Below are 25,999 nucleotides of genomic sequence, written 5' to 3'. Positions count from 1 at the left end.
CAAGTTCCCTTGGATCCTCCAGAGGAGGCCCCGAAGGGCTCCGATCCCTTGTCAGTCGACCCTGATGGATGAAAAAACATCTTATGAGCAGAGAAGGAGGGCCTACGTCTACAACGTGGGTCCTTGCCCTTAGTAGCCTGCAGAAGAAAGATACTTTTTCCCATTGCGAGACCTTTAATGATGTCATCCAGGGTAGCACAAAACAGGCAATCTCCTTGAAAGGGAAGATCAGTCAAGGCCTTTTAGAAGTCTGGTTCACAGACCAGCATTTGAACAAAAGACACGCCGAAGGACCACTGGTTGTCCCCACTATTTAGTGACAATTCTGTCAAAATAGGAGGGGAGGGGGAACACCTTTTCTGCTCTGGGTGGCTTGTGAATGCCAAAGGGAACCTGCACCTCCATTAGAGCTTCAGCTGTGTCCTCTATCTTTAAGGTCTCACCCACAGCTCCCATCGCCGAAATCACCGCCCAGAGAGCTCCACTGTCATGGCCCAGCTATTTTCAATGGCAAACCACTGCAAAATGGCTGCCAGACTACACAAACATGGGCGCCGTGCATTAAGCAAAGAGGCTACAAGAAAATGGCTGCCCTACGCTGTACCACAAGGCTCCCAGGGACCTAGGAGGGATCCCTAGGCCTCAGAAAAGGGCACAGGCAGGAAGGGGGGCCCTAGCAGTAGCCCCGACCAGGTACAGCCCCCCTCCACAGCCGGTCACCGGCGGCGCACCCCACCGCCAGCACAGCACCCTGCCTCAACCCTAGGCGGTGGACCAGGCCACCACACAGCCTTAGCGTCAGTGAAGGAGGGAGGAGCAGATGGGGGCAAGATGGCCCACAGGGACCATCAGATCGATGAAGGGGGTGCCTAACAGGAAGCAGGGGAACCAAGGGGTCCGTCCGTCCCATAGAGGGGCCAACTCCCACCCCAAAACCCTCTAGGGGGAGAGGGGGGACAGTTACTTACCATACCAGAAATCTGGCAGGCACTGCTCCAGACAGAACCTCATCTCCATCGACATGGGGGGGCTGTTGGCCAGGAGGAACCCTGCGACTCAGGCCGAGACCTGGTCGTATGCGACCTCGCGAGGCGTTTAAATCACAGGCCAGCCCCCGCCCAGTGAGGCTATGTCACGGTTGACCTAGTGCGGAGCTGAGGACTGCACGCGCTTGCTGGCCAGACTGGGGTGACCACTGGATCTAGATTATCCAGCCCGTCGCCCAGTCTGGCAGTTGTTTGCCACAGGAAAATTATTACAGGAAAAAAATCTAAAAAGAATAAATTGCCAGGACCAGAGACCCCAGCAAGGAACTAGGTCCTTACTCCTGACTAGGCAGAAAAAAACCTACCTATAGCAGAGAGAGAAAGTATACCCCCTGGGACTGCCCATAGGCGTAGCCAGACTTTTTTCTGCCAAGTGCCCTACTCCTGTAGGGGACAGTATAACGCAATGGTTAAGAAGATCAGGAGCTGTGTCCGTCAATGAAGGAAAGAGAAGAAAGTTTTTAATAAAGGAGAAGTACAGCCAAAGCGTGTTTGGCTGTACTTCTCCTGTGGATCACAGGGGTGCAGTTCGTTTTGCACTCCTGTGACCCATTTTCAGCAGACGGCGGGCTTCAGCTGATGTAACAGAGGCGGTCCAGGCTCGGACAAGATCGCAACAATGAAGTCAGGATCTGCCCACATGCTTGGACCAGCACCCGGCTCAGGCTCTCAATGAGCCACTGAGAGCCTGATTCGGTCGCTCCTGCTCCCACCCCTCCACAGCCCAGCACTCCAGTGAATGAGTGGGGGCAGAGCAGACATCGGTGACTGACAATCACCAGCTCTCTGCTCAGAGAGCCCTGAGAACTGAGCGAGCAGCGGTGTATGATCCCTCGGTTCTCAGTGTTAAAGCTAGCGGGGGACAGATGAAGCGTAGGTAAATATGATTCTAAAATAAAAAACTCCATACTTCTCTATTAACAAAAAAGCACAGAACTTAAAGCAGACTTGGTCCTGTTTAACCACCATAACCTATTTTCTTTTCTTCTTCTCCCCTTCAATAAAATTTCCAGAAATCACCCTTCCTTACATTTACAGAAGTTATGGACTCTGGTGTTAATTCCACCATCTGCACATCATTATTACAGACTGCCTCTACCTAAGCTGCTAATCAGTAGCCCTTCCTGTAAAAAAATCCAGGGCTCCACACGCTAAGGTGGCTTGATAAGAGCTGGAGGGAGCACAGAACCTCTGTTGGGTAAGCACTGTATAAGAGACGGTGATTTCTGCATATTAAGTTACAGAAGAAAAGGGAGGTAGAAAAAAGATTAGTAATTAAAAAAAGAATTAGATTAATAACTGAGCTTAGGTATGATGAATTAATTGAAAAAAAAAAAAAAAAAAACACTGTCTTCTCCAGGTGTCTCATATGCAACATAATGCACTACAGCAATGTTACATGTTTTATCTGCACACTAAAATCTACAGCAGTGCTGTCAATCCTGCCTTAGACTACTGAACCTCTCACCCTCATCTCCATAACATAAAGGGGAGGGCTACTTTGTAGTTCAGCAGGGCAATGATCAGACAGGGCTGCCAACATTGCCTTTGGGTTTTCAGGGCACCATAGGCATCATTGTTAGCTTGCTACAGAAAGCCAAGAGCTCAACAGACATGTGACAAGATGAACAAGTATTTATCTGTAGCTGCAAAAAAAAAAAAAAAAACAACATGGAAATGTTCATGTAGTGCAGAGATGTACTGCATGTGTTTTTTTTTTCTCTGTCTAGTCACAAACTATAAATAATAGCATTTACACTTATTCCAGAAAGCTAAGGCTGCACTAATTTAATAATTTAGGAGTAAAGATTCAAATTTTTACAATTGTCAATTTCTGACTAGTTTTCTTTAACAGCACAGTGCAGTGTATTATAAAACAATCACATAAAAAGCCTAAAATTTAGAAATACATTTCAGTTTATACAGAACAGTAGTGTGCCCAGCACAACAACTATAGCTGTAAATATTAAATTCCTAATCATTGCTTTTTTGCATATGTAAAGCTAACGCAGCGCTGGCAATGTGCTATCAATTTATGTTGTAATAGTGCCTAGTGACAAATATATGACACATGCCAGACTGGCTGAACCTGAGAGATAAATAAGACAATGAACTTGGTGCAAGCTGCCAAAAGAGAAAATCACAACATTCATAATGGATGCCATATACGACTGAAATCCACTCGATTTTAAATGGATTTGAATATGTTACTGAATCCTGAAGTCAGCTTACCCATTGCTAGGTGGCCATCTGGTGATTACACAGCAATGAGTCCCTGAAAATCAAACTGAGCAAAGTAAACCTGCAACCTCAGTCAGCAAGACAACTATCATTTTCAGGAGATCACAATACAGGTGTACTTGAAGGAACATTTCCACCAACATTATAACCAGGCCTTTTTTTTACTGCCGGAACATGGCGAAACGGCTTTCCACCACCTCTGGCAGCCCCGTCCTTTCCATCCTGTCACAGAAGGCAGTAGAGGAAGTTTTTGCACTACTCTCTCCCTCCACTGGCTTCTGTGACCTATTGCCAGGCATTCAGGACATGTGTAGAGCAGTGCATGTATCAGTGGGTGCCCCCGGGGGGAGAAGTGGTGAGCTGCGTAAAGGGGGGAGAAGTGGTGAGCTACGGACAGGGGAAGAAGTGGTGAACTGCGTAAAGGGGGGGAGAAGTGGTGAGCTGCGGACAGAGGGAAGAAGAGGTGAGCTGCAGACAGGCGGGAAGAAGAGGTGAGCAGTGGACAGGGGGGAGAAGTGGTGAACTTTGGATGGGGGGGATAAGTGGTGAGCTGGGGAAAGAAGTGGTGAATTGCGGATGGGGGGAAGAAGTGGTGAGCTGTGAACGGGGAGGGGGGAAGAAGTGGTGAGCTGCGGATGGGGGGGATGGAAAGGGGAGCTGCGCACATGGGGGGAGAAGTGGCGAGCTTTGGAGGGGGTGAGAAGTGATGAGCTGCATACAGCGGGGGGAGAAGTGTTGAGCTGTGGACGGGAGGGGTGAAGAAGTGGTGAGCTTTGGAAGGGGGTGGGAGAATTGGTAAGCTGAGGACGGGGGGGGGGGGGGACTTTGAGAAGTGGTGAGATTTGGATGGGGGAGGTGATGAGCTGTGGACAGGGGTGAGAAGTGGTGGGCTGTGGACAGGGGGTAGAAGTGGTGAGCTGCGCACAGGGGGTAGAAGTGGTGAGCTGTGGACGGGGAGGGGGGGGAAGAAGTGGTGAGCTGCGAATGGGGGGATGAAAAGGTGAGCTGCGCACATGGGGGGAGAAGTGGCGAGCTTTGGAGGGGGGGAGAAGTGGTGAGCTGCATAAAGCGGGTGGAGAAGTGTTGAGCTGTGGACGGGGAGGGGTGAAGAAGTGGTGAGCTTTGGACGGGTGTGGGGGGTGGCTGAACTGGTGAGGTGAGGACGGGGGGGGGACTTTGAGAAGTGGTGAGATTTGGATGGGGGGGATGAGCTGTGGACAGGGATGAGAAGTGGTAAGCTGAGGACGGAGGGAAGAAGTGGTAAGCTGAGGACAGAGGAAAGAAGAGGTGAGATGGGGACAGGTGGTAGAAGTGGTGAGCTGCTAACAGGGGGTAGAAGTGGTGAGCTTTGGACGAGGGGGAGAGAAAAGTGTTGAGCTGCGAATAGGGGGCAGAAGTGGTGAGCTGTGGAAGGGAGGGGAAAGAAGCGGTGAGCTGCGAATGGAGGGGAGAAGTAATGAGCTTTGGATGGGGGGGGGAGAAGTGGTGAGCTGTGGACAGGGGGAAGAAGTGGTGAGCTGCAGAAAGAAGGGAGAAGTGGTGAACTGTGGACGGAGGGAAGAAGAGGTGAGCTGCAGATGGGGGGATGAAGAGGTGAGTTGCGCACAGCGGGGAGAAGTTGTGAGCTTTGGACGGGGGGGGGGGGGAAGTGGTGAGCTTTGGACGGGGGAAAGAAGTGGTAAGCTGCGGATGGGGAGGGGGGAAGAAGTGGTGAGCTGCCAACGGGGGGGGGGGGGGGGGGTTGTGGTGAGCTGTGAACAAGGGGAAGAAGTGGTGAGCTGCGGATGGGAGGGGGAGGGAGAAGTGATGCGGATAGGGAGTAGAAGTGGGGAACTTTGGACAGGGGGGAGTGGTGAGCTGTGGACGGGGGGTTAGAAGTGGTGACCTTTGGACGGGGGGGGGGGGAGAGAAGTGGTGAGCTGCGGACATCAAGAGTTCCTATGTTTCGATGTCCTCCACTCCCCCATGTTTCCGGTAATATTCGGCATTCCCTGGGTGCAGGCCCATAATCCCAAGATTGACTGGTCTAAAGGGGAAATCCTGTTCTCTTCAGTCTACTGCCAGCAGCACTGTTTCGCTCCTGAACCACTGGACTCTCCCAGCTGCCTGACTGTTCAGACAATCTCAGATATCGGTCAGTACGTGCCTTTGCAACAAGGGAAGTAACACCAGAGCCCGGGGCCTGCTAAGGTTGTTACCAAATCCTGATTAGCCCTGAGAGATATTGTCCATGGACTTTATAGTGGACCTGCCTCCTGCTGAGGGATTCACATCTATCTTTGTAGTCATGGATCGATTATCTAAGATGTCGCATTTTGTGCCTATGGTGGGTACGCCTTCGGCCACAGACATGGCTCAGGCTTTTATTAAAGAAGTAGAGAGACTGCCAGAAGCATTGTGTCAGACAGAGGCGTGCAGTTCACAGCCAAATTCTGGAGAACCCTTTGCAAAGCTTTAAATATTGATGTCTGCTTGTCCTCAGCCTATCACCCACAAAGCAATGGCCAGACAGAGAGGACCAACCAGACCTTAGAGTAGTATTGTTTCTCCACCTTTTCACAGGACAACTGGGTATCTCTTCTCCCCTGTGCTGAATTTGCCTACAATAACTCAGTGCACACAACCGCCAACCAAACCCTATTCTGGGCTAACTATGGCTTTCATCCATGCTTTTTTCCAGATTCTCTGCCAGAAACTTCTGTGCCTGCAGGACAAGATAGATTAACCTCCATCTCTACAAATTACCAGACCCTGCAGGAGGTAATACAAAAGGCCCAGGATGACTATAAAAGGAACTATAAGAAGAGAAGGGAGAACCCGGCCTTCAAGGTTGGTGACAAGAGTCTGGCTGTCTACGGCCAACCTAAAACTCCCCTGTCCTTCTCGTAACCTGGGGCCAAGGTTCATTGGACCTTTTGGAATTAAAAGAATGATCAATCCTGTTGCTTTCGAACTTTCTCTTCCCCAATCTTAAAAAATCCACCCAATCTTCCACGTGTCTCTTCTTAAACTGCTGCTCCAGATCGTTTCCCAGGAAGGGAGGACCCACCGCCACCTCCAGTTACTATGGGCGAGGAAACCGAATTTGAGGGGGAAGCAATACTGGACTGCAGAAAGCGAAGGAAGACATGTTCAGTATCTTGATAAGTGGAAGGGATTGCCACCTGAAGAAAAATTCCTGGGAGCCCGAGGAAAAAATTCATGCCCCCATGTTGCTACAAGAATTCTTCAACAGAAACCCTGAGAAGGTGTCACGTTTGGGCATCCGAAGGCTGCCCATAAGAAGGGGGGGCACTGTCCAGGAACTAGCCAGAAAATAGTCGCTCACAGACTTTGCACATTAGCCAATTCTCAACATGGCCGCGCCCGCACGAATACGTGCACACGTATTGCAAACGCACGTTGCTAGAGCGGAGGCGCGTGTAAGCTGGTGCACGAAATGGACATCAAATTCCAGCACCTTCTGGCCTTCAAAAGGATGTCTGGTCTGGTCTTCAGCTTCCTGCTTCATGTTCCTGTGTTTGCTGCCTCTGATCACCTGTTTTCAACCCGGCTTGCTCTTGGATTCCTCTTGTCTCGCTCCCAGCTCTGACCTCGGATTGTTCACGGATCTTCATTTGTCATCTTGCCTAACCATGACTCTGCTATCTGATCTGCTGACCACTGGCTTACTGACCTCTGCTTCTGTCCCCGACTACGCCTTCTGCTCTGCCTTGTCTGCTGTGATCCGCCTTGGTGCCCATCTGCTGTACCCAGCCTGCAGTACCTACCTTCAGTACCTACCTGTTGATCCTGCCTGCTGCACTTTCCATTACAAACTACTTTCAGCCGTGTGCAGTCTGCACCATCCTCAGCGTTCCTGGGTCCTAGTGCTCACCTCCTCTGGTGTTCACTGGCAGAGAGATCTCCCTACCAGCAACCCTCACCTGGGGCACAGCTGGCAATCCCTGCTACTTTGGGCTTCGTGCTTCCTGTTACCACCTTCAGGCACCCTGAGCACTTACCCACAAGGAGAGCCCTCTCAGCATTTTGGCTTCAGGACCAGGTACATGACAGTGGGCTTTAGCAGGCTTTCAACAAGCTTCACATAGTGCTGAAGTTTTAAAGAGAAATATGGGAATTTAAATAAATAAACATTTATACCCACCTAGCTGGATACCGTATCGGTCCGATGCTGCATCAGTCCCTTCACTGCCTCTGAATCAGTCCCCTCACTGCCTCACCATGAACTGAGTGATCAAAGACAGCTGATCGCTCGGTTCTCAGTATTCACTGAGCAAAGAGAGTCAGCTCAGTCACTGGCTCTCTGCTCTGCCCCTCCAGCGCTCACTGGGCTCTGAGCTGTGCAGGGGGCGGGGAGTTTCCCAGCAGTACTCCGAGAGGCGGAGCCAGTTGCCAGTCCAGAGCTTGGACCGGCTGAGTGACATCAACCGACAGCGGACTTTAGCCTGCCATCAGCTGAATGCAGGTCAGAGGAGTGCAGAATGAAGTCCGCTCCTGTGACCCACAGGAAAAGTAAGGCCAAAAGAGCTTTGGCCCTACTTCCCTTTAAAGTGAAACTTCAGCCTAAACTAACTAATCTAAATCTTTTTGCAGCCACATTCTAGGAGAAACCTATCTAATCCTGTAAAGCAAAAATCGCTACTTACCTTTTTTGCAGCTGATCTGGTCCAGGCCAATCTCCAGTGGCAGATGGTGTGTGTAGGAGACAGCCAACAAGGGCTGGGAAATGCCTGGGAAGTGACATCACCCATAGAGTTACTATGGGGCTTCCGTTGTCAGCTGCCTCTTCTGCACACTCCCACACACAGAAGCCGCCACTGACAGCTCAGCATGGGACCGAACCGGCTTCAGAAAAGGTATGTATAGCGATTTTTTTCTTTACAGGACTAGATAGGCTAGTCTTAGAATATGGCTGCAAGTAGATTCAGATTTAGTTAGTTTTAAGCTGAAATTCTACTTTAAATGAAGCCTACATATAGGTAGTTTAAAATGACACTTAGAACTCCTATTGTTTAACATTTTGGAACTGGAGTAGAATGATACTGTAAAAGCTTTAACAAAGCTAGCCAAAAATGCTTGCTGTACAAATTACTCTTATACAAGCCCGTGTGAACAAGACCTAAGGATCAGTTATAACTGAAAACCCTTATCCTGCAAGAATTACATGTCAATAGGTATTTTTTAAAACTAACTCAGCTGCAATATGAATAAACATGACAGAGCGAAAAAAACATAAAACCATAATGTGAACTGATCGCAGACTGCACTTACTTCTTCTTCCTTTCAAATTCCTGAAGCCGCTTCTGATGGATAATATATTTTGTAACATCTCCGCCTTTAGCGAGTACCTCCTCTTTTTCCAGCATCTCTTGGTTTTTAGCGATGGCTGCCTGTGCTTGGTTTCGAGATTCGATGACACGCAGGTTTTCCTGTACAAGATTAGGAAAATTCTGTTTTAAGACCTAAAACATGCAGTAACTGATCTCCAAACACAGTTGCTGTAACTGTGGATAGAAATGACACAAGGAGACCCCCTATTTATATGCACAATTACATTATATAACCAATTTTATTCCATCGTTATGCTATGGCATTTACATTGCTTTGGTTCTATATCAGTAGAGATATCCACCTGGGTGCACAGCTGCGGTTGTTATAAACCATTTCAATGTATTGTGTTGAATAATGAAAATATGGAACATAGTAAAATGGAAAATAAAAAAGGTATCACACCCCTAGCAACTATCCAGGTCCTATAGTTCATGATCTAGGAAACTGAAACAAGAAAATCACTGGCAGCTAGGAGCAACAGCTTCACCTTTTCTGCATCATTTACTTGGTCATGGCAATACAGGGTATGAGTCAAAACAAATTGAATAACAGTCTCTGGAAGTCTTTTCAGATGCTCGCTCTTCCTGGTCCCCCGCGGTGCTTTTTGATACCTCTAATAGACCTCCATGTCCCTACTGAGACAAGTCATGAAGTGGAGGTCGGTGGGAGGAACCAGAAGACCAGGAAGGGGACCAGGAGATCAACAATACCATAACTGTCAATACCATAACTGTCAGCTTCTGAAGAGCAGTGGGATAATAAGTATTATCTTCTTTACAGGGAGAGCTTTTATTTACAATTTCAGAGAGTCACTTTAAGAAAAGTGGATAACTACTGTGTAGAAAATGCTGCCAATATAGAGAACAGTGATTGTGTAATAAGTGCATCAGCAATACACCATACTCCTCCAGGCATGAATAATACCAGACTCAGCTACAATGTGCAGAAGACGTATTTCTGCTCCCCACTACAGTACCCGGTTTGTAGATATATTCTTTTTCAGAGACAGGACAGCCTGCATCCTCTTCTCCATTTCTTCTCTGCTTTTCTTCTCTTTCTCAGATTCTTGCTCACGAACTCTGTTGGTGCGAATAAATATCAAGTCACATACCTCACCATAAAAACTGTAGTTATTGTATGTTTCAATGCAACAACAGCTGCTCATTAGCAGAGCAGCTATTCTGTATGTAAGGGATGTTGCCTTCTTTCAACATTCATGCATTATAAATAAATTTAACCTAAACTATAGTCATTTCCAGTGGCGGCCCGTGCATAGGGGGCGCCAGGGCGCCGCCCCCCCTAAAAAAAAAAAAAAAAAAAAGACAAAATGAACAATAAAGTTTTCAAAAAAAAAAAAATTGCGTTCGCAAACCTCGCCGCCGCCGGCCTATGTGGAGGCTGGGGGTGGGGGGTGGGGTGGTTACGACCCACAAGAGGCGCCGATTGGCTGCCTTTTGGGGGCGTAACCTGGGCGCAGGGCACATTTCTTGGACACCTCCACTTCGTGGATTCCTGGCTGTGATTGGTCCAGTCTCCAGCCTGGACCAATCATACAGGACATCCTGGGTGACGTCGCAAGGGGGCGGTGCGTCAATCACTCACCGTCCCGGCCGTCACCTTCCCGCCCGCCTTCAGAGCCGCTGTCGGTGGAGAAGTCTCTCCGGAGTCCCGTCACCTCTGCAGCAGACGCCAGTGAAGTCGGCCCGGTCCCGGTCGTGAAAGAGCCAGCCCAAGACAAGCAGGTAAGTGATAACTGGAAGCAGCCTCAGTGCCTCCTCTCTCTCCTGTGTGCGCAGGGCCGGCCCTACAATAGGAGCGGAGCGCTCCTAGTTTGAGAAGCGGGGAGCCCAGCCCAGCCCTGGACAGAGTGACCGAATGGGAGTCCGCCGGGACTGGAGGCAGCGGGGAGGAGGAGGGGGGATCTGGGATCAGAGGTGAGCAGAGGACACAGGGCTCATTCTTTCAAGCGGTATGATGTGGGTCAGCTTTCTCACTGAGAGAAGACAGGCAGGAGGAGCGCAGCAACGGTCAGACATCTGCCTGAAACCCTCCACCTCCTGACCACTGCACCCCTGGCCTATCTATCCTCACCCCCCCCCCCCCCCATGCTCACCTTCCTAACTGGGACTGCACGAGCCCCACTACCCACCACTGCCTAATGACCTGATGCTGGAGAGGTTCTCCACTGTCCTGTCTCTCAGCCCACCTCCTGTGATGCTGCCCATCTTCTGTGACACTGCCCCCCACCTGTCCCTCTGCCCACCTCCTGTACCATGACCTGTGACATGCCTGTACCATGACCTGTGCCATGACCTGTGCCATGCCCTTACCATGACCTGTGCCATGCCCTTACCATGACCTGTGCCATGCCCTTGCCATGCCCTTACCATGACCTGTGCCATGCCTGTACCATGACCTGTGCCATGCCCTTACCATGACCTGTGCCATGCCCTTACCATGACCTGTGCCATGCCCTTACCATGACCTGTGCCATGCCCTTACCATGACCTGTGCCATGCCTGTACCATGACCTGTGCCATGCCTGTACCATGACCTGTGCCATGCCTATACCATGACCTGTGCCATGCCTATACCATGACCTGTGCCATGCCTATACCATGACCTGTGCCATGCCTATAACATCTCCTGTACCATGACCTGTGCAATGCCTGTACCATGACCTGTGCAATGCCTGTACCATCACCTGTGCCATGCCTGTACCATGACCTGTGCCATGCCTGTACCATGACCTGTGCCATGCCTGTACCATGACCTGTGCCATGCCTGTACCATGACCTGTGCCATGCCTATACCATGACCTGTGCCATGCCTGTACCATCACCTGTGCCATGCCCTTACCATGACCTGTGCCATGCCTATAACATCTCCTGTACCATGACCTGTGACATGCCTATAACATCACCTGTGCAATGCCTGTACCATCACCTGTGCCATGCCCTTACCATGACCTGTGCCATGCCTATAACATCTCCTGTACCATGACCTGTGACATGCCTATGCCATCACCTGTGCCATGCCTGTACCATGACCTCAAAATCACGCAATTTTTTAGCGCGTTTTTTGCCGCGAAGCAATACCTATTACATTTTTCTTTTTGCGCCCCCCCCCAAAAATTTTGAGCACCAGCCGCCACTGGTCATTTCTATCCTGTAAGAGCATCGCTATTTAGCAAACACTGCAGCTGTACTAAAATTAGCAATTTCATTTAATTTATCTTAATCTGAGTTCCACTGTAGCAACAATCCAAAGAGCACCTCACAGGATCATTGGCAGTGCACATCCTGAAGCATCTGCTCTGTAACTTTCACCCTTCTAGCTTCCCGTATCACCTACAATATTAAAGCTGACCATTCATGGCTACAATTTTCTCTTGTTCAGCCTATGGACTGAACGAAAAAACTGGATTTTTGTCTTATCGTAAAATCCTTTTCTCTGAGGTTCACTGACGGACACAGCTCCATGTCTTCTAGACCATTGGGGTTATGCTGCTCTCTGTTCAGGAGTAGGACTAGGCGGAAACAATTTTGGCTACGCGTCTGAGGCAGGTTTAGAGGGTATAACATCACTTCCTGCTATAGGACTTCAGTTTGTAACAAGCAGTGTCAGAAGAATACATAACTCAACTCAACAAAGGGGCGGGTGCTGTGTCTGTCAGTGAACCTCAGAGAAAAGGATTTTACGGTAAGACAAAAATCCAGTTTTCTCTTTCGTTCACTGACGGACACAGCTCCATGTCTTCTGGACCATTGGGATGTCCCAAAGCAGTATCAACATGAGGGGTGGGAAAAACACAGCAATACGTATAATTCTCAACAAGGCTAAACATAGCCAACCAGATAAAAACAGGAGCTCAACTAGGAACAACTGGAGCTCTCCACCAGGAAAAAATTACACCCTCAAGAGGCGGTAGCCTCTGCAACCGCAGCCTGCAAAACTTTACGGCCGAAAGCCGCATGTGAAGATGCAAGTACATCCACCTATAAAACTTTGTGAATGTGTGTACAGACGACCCCGTAGCCGCCTTGCACACCTGAACCACTGACGCTTGATGATGGAAGGCCCAGGAGGCACTAAGCGCCCTCGTAGAATGTGCCTTGACAGGGAAAGGAGGAACCTGACCCTTAATAGAATAGGCCTGCACCACCATCTGCCTGATCCACTTAGAAATGGTCGCAGCAGATGCGGCCTGCCCCTTACGAGGTCCATCCGTAAGAACAAACAAAGAATTGGATTTCCGAATCAACTCAGTCACCGCTAGGTACACCTGAATGGCCCTGACCACATCCAAGGAATGTAAAAGCAATCTCTTTAGGAGGTTTCAGCTTAGGACTCAAGGAAGGTAACACAATATCTTCATTCAAATGAAACCCCCGAGACAACCTTAGGAAGGAATGCCTGACAGGGTTGCAATCACCAGGTAAGGTGACAGACAGGACAACGCAATTAACTCTGACACCGTATGTGCAGGAGAAATAAAAAGGCCACCTTCTGCGACAGAGTGAGCAGAGGGAGTTCACAAATGTTTTCAAAAGGAGGCTTTTGAAGCACCGACAGTACCAAAGGTACCAGGGTTTGCACCGGAGGAGCCAGATGGCAAACTCCCCGCACATAAGTGTGAACCAAGGACTTCGCAGCCAACGGCCTTTGGAAAAATATGGCCAAGGGGGAGATCTGGCCCTTGATGGTGCTCAGAGCCAAACGTTGGTCTACACCTAGTTGTAGAAATTCTAACAGACGAAAAGGAATGACAGAAGTTGTATTGGAGGAAAGGCGTAAATCAGACAATACTGACCCCAAGGGGCCACCAGGGCATCTGCTGCTTTGGCCAATGGATCCCAAAACCTTGACACGAAGCTCTGCACCTTCCTGTTGAGAGGCCAACGGGTTCACAGCGGGGGGTCCCCCACCAAAGGCACAGCTGATGAAACACCTCCGGGTGAAGAAACCATTCTCCCGGATCCAACATCTGCCGACTGAGATAGTCCACTTGCCAATTCTCTACCCCTGGAATGTGCACAGCAGAGAGGGAACATATATTTCTGCCCACCTCAAGATACCGTCTACTTTCCGGGCCACCGGGGCACTCCTTGTGCCCCCTTGATGATTGAGATATGCCACAAAATTGTATCCTCACAGGACGTCGCTGCAGACGATCTGTCCATTGAGACAGACAAAGCCTGATCGTCTGAATCTCCAGGATGTTTACTGGACTCCTCGCGAATCCAAACACCTTGGGCCGAGTACACTCCCACGACACCTCGCCACCCAGACAGACTGGCAACTGTGTTGATCACAGTCCAATACAGGGGAAGAAAGGATTTTCCCAGGCGAAGCACCAGGGAGCAGAGCCACCATAATAGAGACCCCCTCGTACCCTGACCAAACAGGATCAGATTGTCCAATGACAACGGATCCTTATTCCATTTGGCCAGAATCTTTTTGCAGAAGTCTGGTATGGAACTGAGCTAACGGAACCGCCTCGAAGGTGGAAACCATCAGACCCAGCACTTGCATGCAAGTCCTGAGTGACGACCAATGGGTGGACAACAGGAGCCAAATCGCATCCTGTAGCTTCAGTAGTTTCACCTGTGGAAGAAACACCCGGGCCGAAGCCAGCGTCAGACCCAAGAAGTCCAGCTTGGTGGACAGAGTCAAAGCCGATTTCTGAAAACTCAGTGTCCAGCCGAACTCCTGAAGAGTTTGCACAGTAATGTCCAATTCAGCTTCTAGAGCCAAAGAAGACACTGCACGCAGAAGCAGATCGTCCTGGTAACCCAGTACCGGGATCCCCTTCTGCCTTAGCAAGGCCAGCACTGAGGCCAAAACCTTTGCGAACACCCGAGGAGTGGAGGCGTGACCAAAGGGTAAAGCCACCATTGATAGTGCTCCTCGTCCATGGCAAAGCAAAGAAAACGCTGCTACCCGACATTTATTGGAATATGAAGGTCCTTGAGATCGATGGAAGCCAGAAGATCCCCTTGATGAAGGAGAGCTACTACTATGCGGATGGACTCCATCCAAAATTTCTGAACCCCCACAAAATGGTTCAGAGCCTTAAGGTCCAAGATCGGGCAAACCTTGCCTTCCTTTCTGGGAATTGTAAACAGATTTGAATAAAACCCTGAAAACGTTCCGAATCTGGAACCGGCATAATGACTCCTTGTGCTAACAGGTCCTGCACTGCCCCCTAGAGGCCGTGTAGCTGATCGTGAGACAGGCGCAAGTTGGAAGGAAAGCACCTTGCTGGAGACAAAGACCGAAACTCGATCTTGAAACCGAGCCAAATCAACTCGTAGACCCAATTGTCCTGATTGAACAAGGTCCACGGTTCCAGAAAAAGGCGAAGACATCCCCCCACCCCAGATGTGGGTGAGGGCACCCCTTCAGACTGGGGCAGGCTTGTCTGCTGCAGCGGTATTGCCCACTTTCGAGTTACCATTCTAAGGTCTCTTGGAGCCTCCCGCAAAGTTACGGGTGGATCTCTAACCCTTTCCTGTGATTCAAACAGACAAAAGGGCCGCTTGTGAGCTGAGAAAAAAGGACCCAGTTTAGGGCGAGGTTCTTTACCCCTAGCAACCTGCGGAAGTAATGTACTCTTACCTCCCATAAGGCCCTTAATGATCTCTTTCATAGAGGCACGGCACAAACGGTCACCTACAAAAGGTAGATCAGTCAGCACCAGCCGACCAGTACTTCAACCAAATCATGCGGCGAAGAATCCCCGCCATCACAGATACCCTGCCGGTCAAGGGGGCTGTATCCAAAGATGCATCACAAATGTACTGTAAACACTGGATCAACTGATCTGCCAGCTCCACCAGCTCAGGAGGGTATTGACCCCCTTCCAGATCCTGGCGTAAAATTTTTGCCCATTCCATTAAAGTCTGGGATCCCAAGGTGATAGCAAACACCGGCCTCAACATTGAACCTGCCACGGTGAGCTGACTCTCGCCCTTGGCGGCCAAATCCATCGCAGACTCTAAGGAGGCAGAGGATACAGGTGAAGGCGGGGGGTTCTGTTTGCTAGACTGTCTTTGCAGGGCCATATCTACCTTAGATACAAGTGATTGCAGGGCCGCCGTCATGGCCCTCAGAGGGTCCCGCAGCTTCAAGGAGTGGGTCAGGTGGTGATACACGCTCCAGAGGCTCTATGGTTAATCTGAGCTGGGCCGTGTGCACAAAAAGAAAAATTTTTTTTTTAACCCCCCCGCACACCGCTGGAGCACCACAAGAATCAGTGGACCGGCAACGCTGTATAGCAGAGGAAGGATCGTATACCCACTAGAACTCACAACTCCAGAGCTGGAGAGTGCCAAACAGTCTGCCACACTGTGATCAAAGAGGAAGCGCCAACACTGACACTACAGGCCCCCGCAGCACATCACCGCACTCGGACTACAAGAAAAATGGTCGCCGCTATTTACAATGGGAAACCGAAAACATGGCCGCTGGACTACACAAACATGGCCGCCAAAGCCAGGAAATAGCATCCATGGCAAAATGGCAGCGCTGCGGGGGACCCCATTGGACCCCAGGGAAATAAGCATCACCAAATTACAAGCACCCCCAAAGGAGGGCCGACAGTGACACACACCCAACGCTCTCCGGCCCAACACTAGTAAAGCCCCCCACCCAAAAACACACCCCTGCCCCCCAAAAGGGGACTAAGGGGGGGAGACTGGGGGCAGGTGAGGGTGACCGACGCAGGGAAACTCCTCTAGGGAGAGGGGGGAAAATGTGAGGGGAGGGAGGACACAGAAGGGGGCCTACCATCCCCAGGGATGGCCTGCGACCACTCCAGCAATTCCCAAAGAAAAGAGGGGGGACACTAATCACCACACCATGGCATTAGGTCAGCACTACTCCCAGCAGTCCACTGCAGTTAACTGCGGCTCTGATCGTGACTGCTGCCCTAACCAGGGCTAAGCAACCTAGTGAGGTGTTTCAGATTTGCCAGTCAGCCCCTGTCCAGTGGGGCTATGTCCCGTCCAACCTAGAGCAGAGCTAATAGTTGGGTCGGGCTCACAGGCCAGACTGGGAAAACTGTAAGGATCTAGGGTATCCAGTGCGTCACCCAGTCCAACTGTTGTAGTTCACACAGGAACAGGTTGATTGTAGTTCACACAGGAACAAAAATAATAAAGAAAAAAGGAAAACAATTAAATTTAAAAGGAAAAAATGCAGATCCCAGAAGAGAGGCAGGTCCTTACTCCTGTCTAGGCAGAAAAAACTGAAGTCCGATAGCAGGACGTAATGGTATACCCCGAGGAAAAGCCAAAATTGTTTCCACCTAGTCCTACTCCTGAAAAGAGAGCAGCATAAGCCCAATGGTCTAGAAGACATGGAGCCGTGTCCATCAGTGAACGAAAGAGAAAAGTCATTTAATGCTCCCATCCATGCTAAACACTGGGGGGGAGCTGCTCATTTCATTGCGCAAACCCTGAAGTGGGTAAAGAAATCACATACTTGGATTGCCAATCTGAAATGCCTTTAAGGGGGAAAAGTCCAGTTAAGTTGCCTAAAGCTTCAGTGCACCAGTTAACTGTGCACTACATTATGTGAGTGTTATTTTATTCTTTTAATATAATTGGTAATTTTTATAAGCGGTAAGCACCATGCTGGCTCTGTTTCTTTTTTTTTTTTTAGATAAAAGTGGAAGAGTGAGTCCTGGGAGAAAGTGGTTTCTGCCGTTGACAAGAGGTGTGGAAGGATATCCACTCTAAAGCTGCATATATACTATACAATTTTCTTAAGATTTTTTTCCTTTAGATTTACCAAAACCATATAATATGGGGTCAGACCTAAACCTTTTTAATTTGAATGCAATCAGGCAGGCCCTTGCACTACATATTTGAAGGTAAATCTAAAGGAAATCTACCAACATAAGTTGTATAGTGTGTATCTAGCTTTAGGATATCCAGGAAGTGTTTTTACTTCTTAAAGGGTAAGCGCAATTTGACCTATTGTTTAACTCAATTTCCTCAGATGAGAACATAGTCTGTCAGGTGGTGGAATTGTGCATTGTTTAAATAGTGGTAGGAGATGCACGACACTATAAAATTATAAGATTCAGGCCCCATGCACACTGGATGTTATAAAAATGACATTAGCGTTAGCTGTAAAAAGCTGTAGAATGAGTTTTACAGCGTTTTTTCAGTAGTGTTTTGCTGCATTTTTGAGAGTTTGCACTTTTTAGCAAAACTATGCAACAACAAAAGCTTGAGATTCAAAAACGCTCCTAAACACTGGATAACGTTTTTTTTTAGCGTTAGTGCGTTTTTACAGCTGACAAACTCCTTATCAAAAGCAGTAGTTCTGGGTTTTCTTTCCAGAAAATTCCCCTGCCAAAAAACGCTGATAAAAGCCCATGTGTGCATGGACACATACTGTAGGATAACATGCTGGAGAGCTTACTGGCTGTAGAAAAAATGCCTGCCGCACAAAACAGCAGCTGTAAAAACGCCCAGTGTGAATGAGGCCTTACTCTGGGGTGTGAAAACAAATACAGTATCAGTGCACACGGCAGTTCTGGAATTTTTTTAATACACTGCTTAGATAATTGCACAGAGGGTTTTTCGGTATATTAGTATGGATGGAGGACTCTCCAATGCTTGCTACTGTATTTAGGCAAATGAAGCACCCATGGCTGCCTGAATACAGTGGTATTGCTAAACAGTGACTGCATCTCATAGGATGCTGCCACTGTTTGCTCAATAATTTTCCACCCAGTTTTGGTCAACTTTTGTCCAGATGGGTAGAGCTTGCAGGACCACCACTACTCAAATTTCTAATAATTGCACAGGAATGACCTGAAATTCATGCTCCATATGGCCAGCCTTAATCTTTCAAGGAACATTTAATTCTGTATATTAATTGTTAGAAACCTCTAAGTACTGGAAATTCTTATATCAGGCTTTTTCTATTTAGTTGGTGTGCTTGAGAATAGCTCTCCTGAATCAAAAGCAGGGGTTCTCAGAGCATTAGATTGCAAACAAAAGAAACTGTAATTGGAAAAAATGTACAGAGTGAATAGGCTATGTACATCTCAAGCTTTAATTTTCATTCTGACGGGTGTGTACCTTTAACCAATACCAGTCTGGGCCAATTCTGACAATTTTTCACATGCATGGTAAATCAGCATTCTTTTTCTAGAAAATTACTTAGAACTCCCAAACATTATATATTTCTAAAGGCAGAGGCCCTGGAGAATAAAATGAATTTGCTGTAATTTTTTATGTTGCACGATATTTGCGAAGCCAATTATTAAATGCTAATTTTCAGGAACAAATACACCAAAATGCATTTATATATAATATATATATATATATATATATATATATGTATATATATATATATATATATATATATATATATATATATAATGTAAAAGATGATGTTGCACCAAGTAAATAAATACCAAACATGTCAAGATTAAATTTTGCATGTGAAATGGCGACAAACTACAGTAGCAGGATTCAAAAAAAGAAAAGAAAACATTAATTATGACCTAGATGGTTACAGCATTGATCTATCACTCTAGCTATCCCCCGGCCGCCTCTATACTGATCCCTCAGTTCTCAGTTCCTCATTGTGCAGAGAGTGGTCACTGCCAGTCACCACTCTGTGCTCTGCCCCTCCAGCGCTCCTTGGAGCGCCAGACTTTAGAGGGGGAGAGAGCAGCTGGCTCAGCCTCTCAGCAGCACGCTGAGAGGCTGAGCCAGCTGCCAGTCAGGTATCTGTGCAGATTCCGTCATTATTGTCGGGATCCCTGCAGAGCCTGAACTGGCTCTGTTATATCATCTGGCAGCAGGCTTTAGCCTGCTGTTGGCTGAATCTGTGTCACAGATTAAGCAGAACTAAGTGCTTTGGACATCCCAAGCCTATTCTGACACTTCGCTCCTACTTGTAAAAGTTGGCTTTGTTTTGCTTGAAAATTACTTAGAACATATATATATATATATTTTTATATTATATATAAAATATAACATTATATAAACATTATATATATATTTTTAGCAGAGGCCCTATAGAATAAAATAGTGTGTGTTGCAATTTTTTATGTCACACGGTATTTGCGCAGCGGTTTTTCAAACACAATATTTTTTGGAAAAAAAACACATTCATGAATAAAAAAAAAACAAATCACAGTAGTTAGCCCAATTTTTATGTATAATGTGAAAGATGATATTACACTGGGTAAATAGATACCTAACATGTCACACTTTAAAATTGCGTCTGCCCGTGGAAAGGCGGCAAACTATGGTGCTTAAAATACTCCATAGGCGACGCTTTAAACACCAGCTTAGAGTGGAAGAGGAGGTCTGGTGCTAGAATTATTGCTCTCGCTCTGACGTTTGTGACAATACCTCACATGTGTGGTGTGATCACCGTTTAAATATGCGTGCGAGAGTAACGTATGTGTTCGCATTTGTGCGTAAGAACGGTGGGACGGGGACGCTTTGAATTTTTTCTTATTATTCATTTCTTTTATACAAACACGTTTTTTTTTTACACTTTTTTTAATACAAACTTTATTGCTATCACAAGGGATGAACAACATCCCTTGTGACAGACAAACAATGGAAAACAAAGGGCGCCAGGTCAGTTTTCCATTGTATATTTGTTCCGGAGGATCCCCACACCTCCCATAGAAGCTGCCGGTCGCTTTCCCTTCCTCCTTGGACACATGTGACAGAGGCTTGGCCATCATATCTACAGGAACTTTCCTCCTTCCCCCTCCATTTACTCTGAAAGTATGCCAGCTCAGGCCTGTTGACATTAGTGTTCATGTTTTTAATAATTAATTTTTATTGTTTCACTTTTATACACTTCTCATTTGTTTCTTGTTACCTTTTTAATTACCTATCATTATCTGCATGCGCTAGTGAGAGCTGATCCACCGACTTTGGCCGGTGTTGTTTGTCTGTATCCCTTTTGACAGCATGGGCCGTGACAGGTCCTCTTTATGGAGAGAATTTGGGTCTATTAGACCCCAAATCTCTCCTCTGGCCCCCCATGCAGCCTATCAGACCGAGATCGGTCTGATCGTCTGCTTTCCTGGCCGCTGGTGGCCAAGTAAACAAAAGGGTGGAACCGGAAGTGACGAACACTCGTAGCTCCTGGTTTCCTCAGTTACAGAGAGATAGGAACGACGTCAGATCCTCTCTCTCTGTCCCAGGCAGTCATTACCACCAGCTGCATAGTTTCTGGCCTCCGCGATGAGACCGGAGAGGCGGCAGGAGGGGGGGGGGAAGGACCCCCTACCACCACCCGCAGAAGTGTTTTGAGTGGCTGATTAGCCACTCAGATCACTTCTGCATTGTAGAGAGTTGCCAGCTGAAAACAATGGTACTGAGATGATGCCTAAACCAACATCATCATCCCAGTATAACCACTGAAACCTAAAGACGTACAAGTGGTTAAACATGAGCTATGGTGATAGAATCAATGCTTTGTTTCTTTAATTTTTTTTTATTCAACTTTTTTGCTATCACAAAGAATAAACAATATCAGCTGCCTGTTTGACCAGTAAACATACAACTGAAACGCACTGCATCTGGCATCATTCATCACAGAGGAAGGGAGAGAACAGATGTTCCTCCTTCTCCTCTGTTTGCAGCCATTCCGACTGAGCGTAGTGGGGGTGCAGGCTCCCCAGTGAAGGGGTGACCTTTCTGTGGCCCGTAAAAGTGGTTAAGCAGCTGTAGAGCCGTTCAGATTACTTTTACATGAAAGTCCAACGCTGGCTGCAAATTGTAATACCAGGAGCATGGCTGCAGGTATACCTACATAATACCAATGATATACGGGTACGTCCTAGGGACGGGAAGTGGTAAATAAATGCAAATTGTATCAATTCTCACATAATTTAGGTGCTTGGCTATAAAAAGTTACTTCTGTAACAATTTTTTAAGAACATTTTTTCAGTGGTACATCTATCCAGAAATTATTTTTTTCTTCTAGGCTGAGACCAATGGGTTCAGTTTACTGAATTTTCCTAAACCTTCATGTATGGAATCCGGTTGTTAAACAATATGACTATGTATGGGACATTCCAAATTACATATAGGCAAGATGTATGGAAGACGGGAGACAACTCTTGTATGAAACAAGAGATTTAAACTCTATCATTCCACAGTCAAAAATTAGTCAAAATGAGCGCAACTGATCTCCACTGGATCCCTTGTAAAATACTGTGCAGTGCCTTTTTTGTGCTTGGCTTATGCAGTCAAGATAAGTCAATATCTGCAGTCATATGGGCAGCTTGTCAAGCAAGTGTGTGATAGTCAAGTGAAAAAAGGTACTGTTGAGAATGTGACTATTGGAGTAATCATCAGTACTAGTTTACTTGGCTATGTATCCTAGGGGCACCAATTTTGGCAAAAAAATTGCCTATTTGGTAGAGTACTGTTCTTACCATATTGTCTTCTATAAAACCTATACACTGTGGGCCAGTGCTATGCCTAAGGGGAGCCTGTACACATCCAGACTGAAGACTGGAATTACATTTTGTCAGATGTGATTAAAGGCGTTTCAAGATTCCGATGGTTTCCAGTCAGTAGAACTTACATACAGTACATACTGTAGGAAGCCAAAGGCAAAACCAACAACGAGCAAATTATTTTAGAGAAAGTGCCAACTTTAAAACCTTGTCATTGTTTCCTTCAGGAACTGAACAGCTTTTTCATGATTCTTCTGTGCATCTGCAACCACTTTACGATACCGTTGCTCCCTTTCTTTCATCTTGCTCATTTCCTGCCTGAAATGATCAAAAACATAAGAAATAAATTCACCATTTTATATTTATCCAATAACAAGGTTGTTTTATGTAACCCATCCTTGAAGCTAAGCTGTGAGCAAATAATTGTTAATTTGTTCCTGTGTTATTTGACGATTGCAGTGCCTGAAATGTAAGAATGTCAGAGTTACTTTTAATTAAATACCCATACAGTCAATCTGTCACAAGCTCCTGCTCCCTGTCTCCCGTTTCATTTAAGAGCCAGCACAGGTACTCCTATTGTGACAATAATTTGAAGTTAAGGGCTGCGAGCATGAGATAATGGAAGTTTAATACTAAAAAAGGGTAAAAAGCAATTACACATAGTACTTTTTTTTAAAATAAACATAGCTGTTAAAACATTAAAAAATGATCTAAAGCAAAAAGAAAAAAAAAAGTAAGAAAAGAACATTGTGTTGTGCAAAACATCAATGCTGTCTGTGAGCTAAGTGCTGGGCATTACTTTGCTGTGGCTTGCTCTCCATTAACTTACTGTTTTTCTGCCTGTTTTCTGTGCTTAGCCTGAGTCAGTGACATTTTCTCCCTGCGAGCCCTCTGGTCTGCCAAGTCCTTGTTCTGTCTGTCCAGGTCTTCTTCATCCTGTTCAAGCCTTTCACGGATATCCTCAAATTTTCCCTGCTCCACTTCAATGTGCCAGAGGTCATACCTGTTCAACAAGGACATTTATTTCAAATGCTGTATATTATCAGTTTATTTTAAAGTATATGTGTGGACAAAAACAGAAAAAAATGTGCAGTACATCTCTGCAATGCATGCAGATTTTTCTGCAGCATGGTTCTAACATCCTGTAGTGACCTGACAACACTGCATCTGCTGCCTAAAATCATAAACAGTGTTATTAAACCTGTCCTAGTTCTCCTCTGCTGGACTACAGAACACCTCCTCCTTTCCTCATCTCCATAACCTAAAGAACGGAGTTCTGTAGTCCAGCATGGGAGAACTTAGACATGCATGGTAATACTGGGGTTGATTTACTAAAGGCAAATAGAATATGCACTTTGCAGTTGTTCCAGAGCTTAGTAAATGAGCAGAAGCTCTGTTGACTTCCATCATCCAATCATGTGTAAGCAAAATTGCTGTTTTTTTATTTTCCTTGCATGTGATTGTGTATTCTTTGCAAAGTGCAACTTTACCTCATTTACTAAGCTTTGGAGCAACTGCACTTGCAGAGTGCAACTGCACTTTGCAAAGTGCACAGTCTATTTGCTATTATTAAATAAACCCCACTGCATCAATTATCTCACCGTGCTGTGAACCACAAAAAATAAAAATAAAGCAGCAAACTACACATCAACATTCAAGACTATAAAAATAATAGTATTGTTAAGACTCTCCGCAGCCTCCTTAATAATAAAATCTTGATAAAATGAAGAATCTTTAAAGTTCATAGATTTCAGAGGTGCTGGATATCTCTAAATCATAAGTGCTAAACAGTTCCTACAAAGAAATAGAGAATGGTGTCAAAGAACATCAAACATGCAGGTCTCTCACTCCAAAGTTTCACCCAAAGTGCTGCACCGAACCCCATTTGTGTGAATGACTCACCAGACAAATTCCCCTTTATATAAAATGCTCAGCAAACAGCGCTTGTATTAAACACTAGTCCTGGTATTTCATCTTCATGGATGTTCTACGTACTTCAAACACTTCCCACTCTAAAGTTCCTCAAATATCAAAAAAGAGTCCATAGTGCATTACAATAATAAAGTATTAAAATGTATTGATCATGAGGGACCTGACCTCGTTCAGCAGAATCCGGAGCATGTCCTCCAGCAGGAAAACTCTCGCATGGGTGGAGTCCAGGACCATTCCCAGAGAAGGGAGACGAACAGAAGGGAGCAATGTCGACTTGTGAAAGTTGATGGCCCACCCGAACTCCTGGAGCGTCTGAACCATGGTTGACAGATCGCGCAACAGAGTTGAACTGGAACTCGACCTTAACAGGAGATCGTCCAGATATCCAAGGATTGCGATTCCCTGCGCCCGCAACAGGGCCAGAACAGGAGCCAAAGCTTTTATAAACACCCTTGGAGCCGAAGCGAGACCGAAAGGTAACGCCTCAAACTGATATCGCTCCTCCGCGATTTCAAATCGGAGGTACCTCTGATGACCCTCAAACACAAGGATGTGTAGAAACGCATCCTTGAGGTCGATTAAAGCCAGGAATCTCCCGGGCTCAGAGAGGCCACCACCGATCCGAGGGATTCCATACAGAATTTTGAACCCGAACAAAACGGTTCAGAAACTTTAGGTCCAGAATCGGACACACCTTGCCCTCCTTTCAGGGCACCGTGAACAGATTAGAGTAAAAACCCCCAAAAACCTGTCCTGATGTGACACCGGGACGATAACCCCCCTGGGCGAGGAGATCCTGAACCGCCCGTTGGAGATCTTGGAAACGATCTGGGGTCAATGAAGATTTGAGGGTAAGAATCTGTCTGCTGGGCGCGATCGAAATTCGATCTTGTACCCCGACCGAATGAGTTCCTGAACCCATCTGTCCTGAATGGCGGACGGGGCTGCCGTGCCAGAGTGGGCGGCTATAGACTTGCCCGCCCAAGGCTTCTTCTGGCCACCAGAGGCCTTGAAGGATACGCCCTTGCTATGTGCCTTAAAGGCACGAAAGGACCCCTGGTTAGGTTTAAAGGAAGGGCCCCACTTACCGCGGCAAAAAAACTTACCCTTGGACACAAGGGGCAGCAGAGTGCTTTTACCCCCAGTGACCCCCTTCACCAACTCGTCCAAGGAGTCCCCAAAAAGGCGATTCCCTGCATAAGGGATGTCAGACACCGTCTTCCTGAAAGTCTGGTCGGCCTACCAGCTCTACAGCCAGACAGCAGTTAAGCGTAAGACTAAAGGGGCCTCATCCAAGGCCGCATCACACAGGCATAAAACCGCCTGAGCAATTCGGTCCACCATCTCCAAAGTAGCAGAAGGGGCGGAATCAGCCACCAGGGTGCGTCTGAGCACCTTAGTCCGCTCCTCCACAGCCTGAGAGACCATTACTGAGGCGAACACGGGCTCCAGCAAGGAACCTGCCACCACATAGGAGTGGCGGGCAAGAGATTCCACCCGCCTAACCGGGGTCTCTAACCACCGGACAAGCCTCCATGGGCATCAGAGTGGCCTTGTGTAATCTGGATACCGTGTGGTCCACCTTAGGGGCCACAGTCCAGTGCGAATCCGTTGGAGACGCAAAGGGACAACGGTATTGAAAACCGCATAGGTACCACAAAAGTGCGCTGTAAATTGCGCCATTGTTCGTTCACCGTTTCATGAAACTCAGCGGGACAGGGAAATACCTGAGCCGCTTTCTGGGTTCTGCGGGTCCCAAAGGAGGACCGCTTACCCGGCGGGTGGGGCTCATCCCCTAAAAGCAGTGTATCCTTAACAGAACTATAAGCACAGACGTTACCCTGCGTTCTCTGGCCGACCCGGAAGGGGAGTCACCCCCCTCCTCCTCCCCTCCGATTGAGAGGACTGAGACCCTTCAGGGGGTACACTGTCCATGGCAACCATATCTAGCTCAGAATAAGAAGACTGAGACAGTCTGGGTCTT

The 25,999-nt window shown here is 47.3% G+C and overlaps 1 protein-coding gene across 1 annotated transcript in view; it reads right to left on the bottom strand.

Moving 5' to 3' along the window:
• CFAP74 (cilia and flagella associated protein 74) overlaps positions 1 to 25,999 on the bottom strand; it is a 385,998-nt gene that overhangs the window by 325,600 nt on the left and 34,399 nt on the right. Inside the window, exons 7-10 of the mRNA XM_082274200.1 lie at positions 22,913 to 23,086; positions 22,291 to 22,401; positions 9,598 to 9,700; positions 8,562 to 8,719 (exon numbers count right to left, since the gene is read on the bottom strand). Coding sequence (XP_082130326.1) covers positions 8,562 to 8,719; positions 9,598 to 9,700; positions 22,291 to 22,401; positions 22,913 to 23,086 — 546 coding nt within the window. The remainder of the gene's footprint in view (positions 1 to 8,561; positions 8,720 to 9,597; positions 9,701 to 22,290; positions 22,402 to 22,912; positions 23,087 to 25,999) is intronic.

Source organism: Pelophylax lessonae (assembly GCF_965119305.1).
Source record: "Pelophylax lessonae genome assembly, chromosome: 12".
NCBI classification, from domain to species: Eukaryota; Metazoa; Chordata; class Amphibia; order Anura; family Ranidae; genus Pelophylax; species Pelophylax lessonae.
This window is presented reverse-complemented; position numbering and strand designations above follow the sequence as displayed.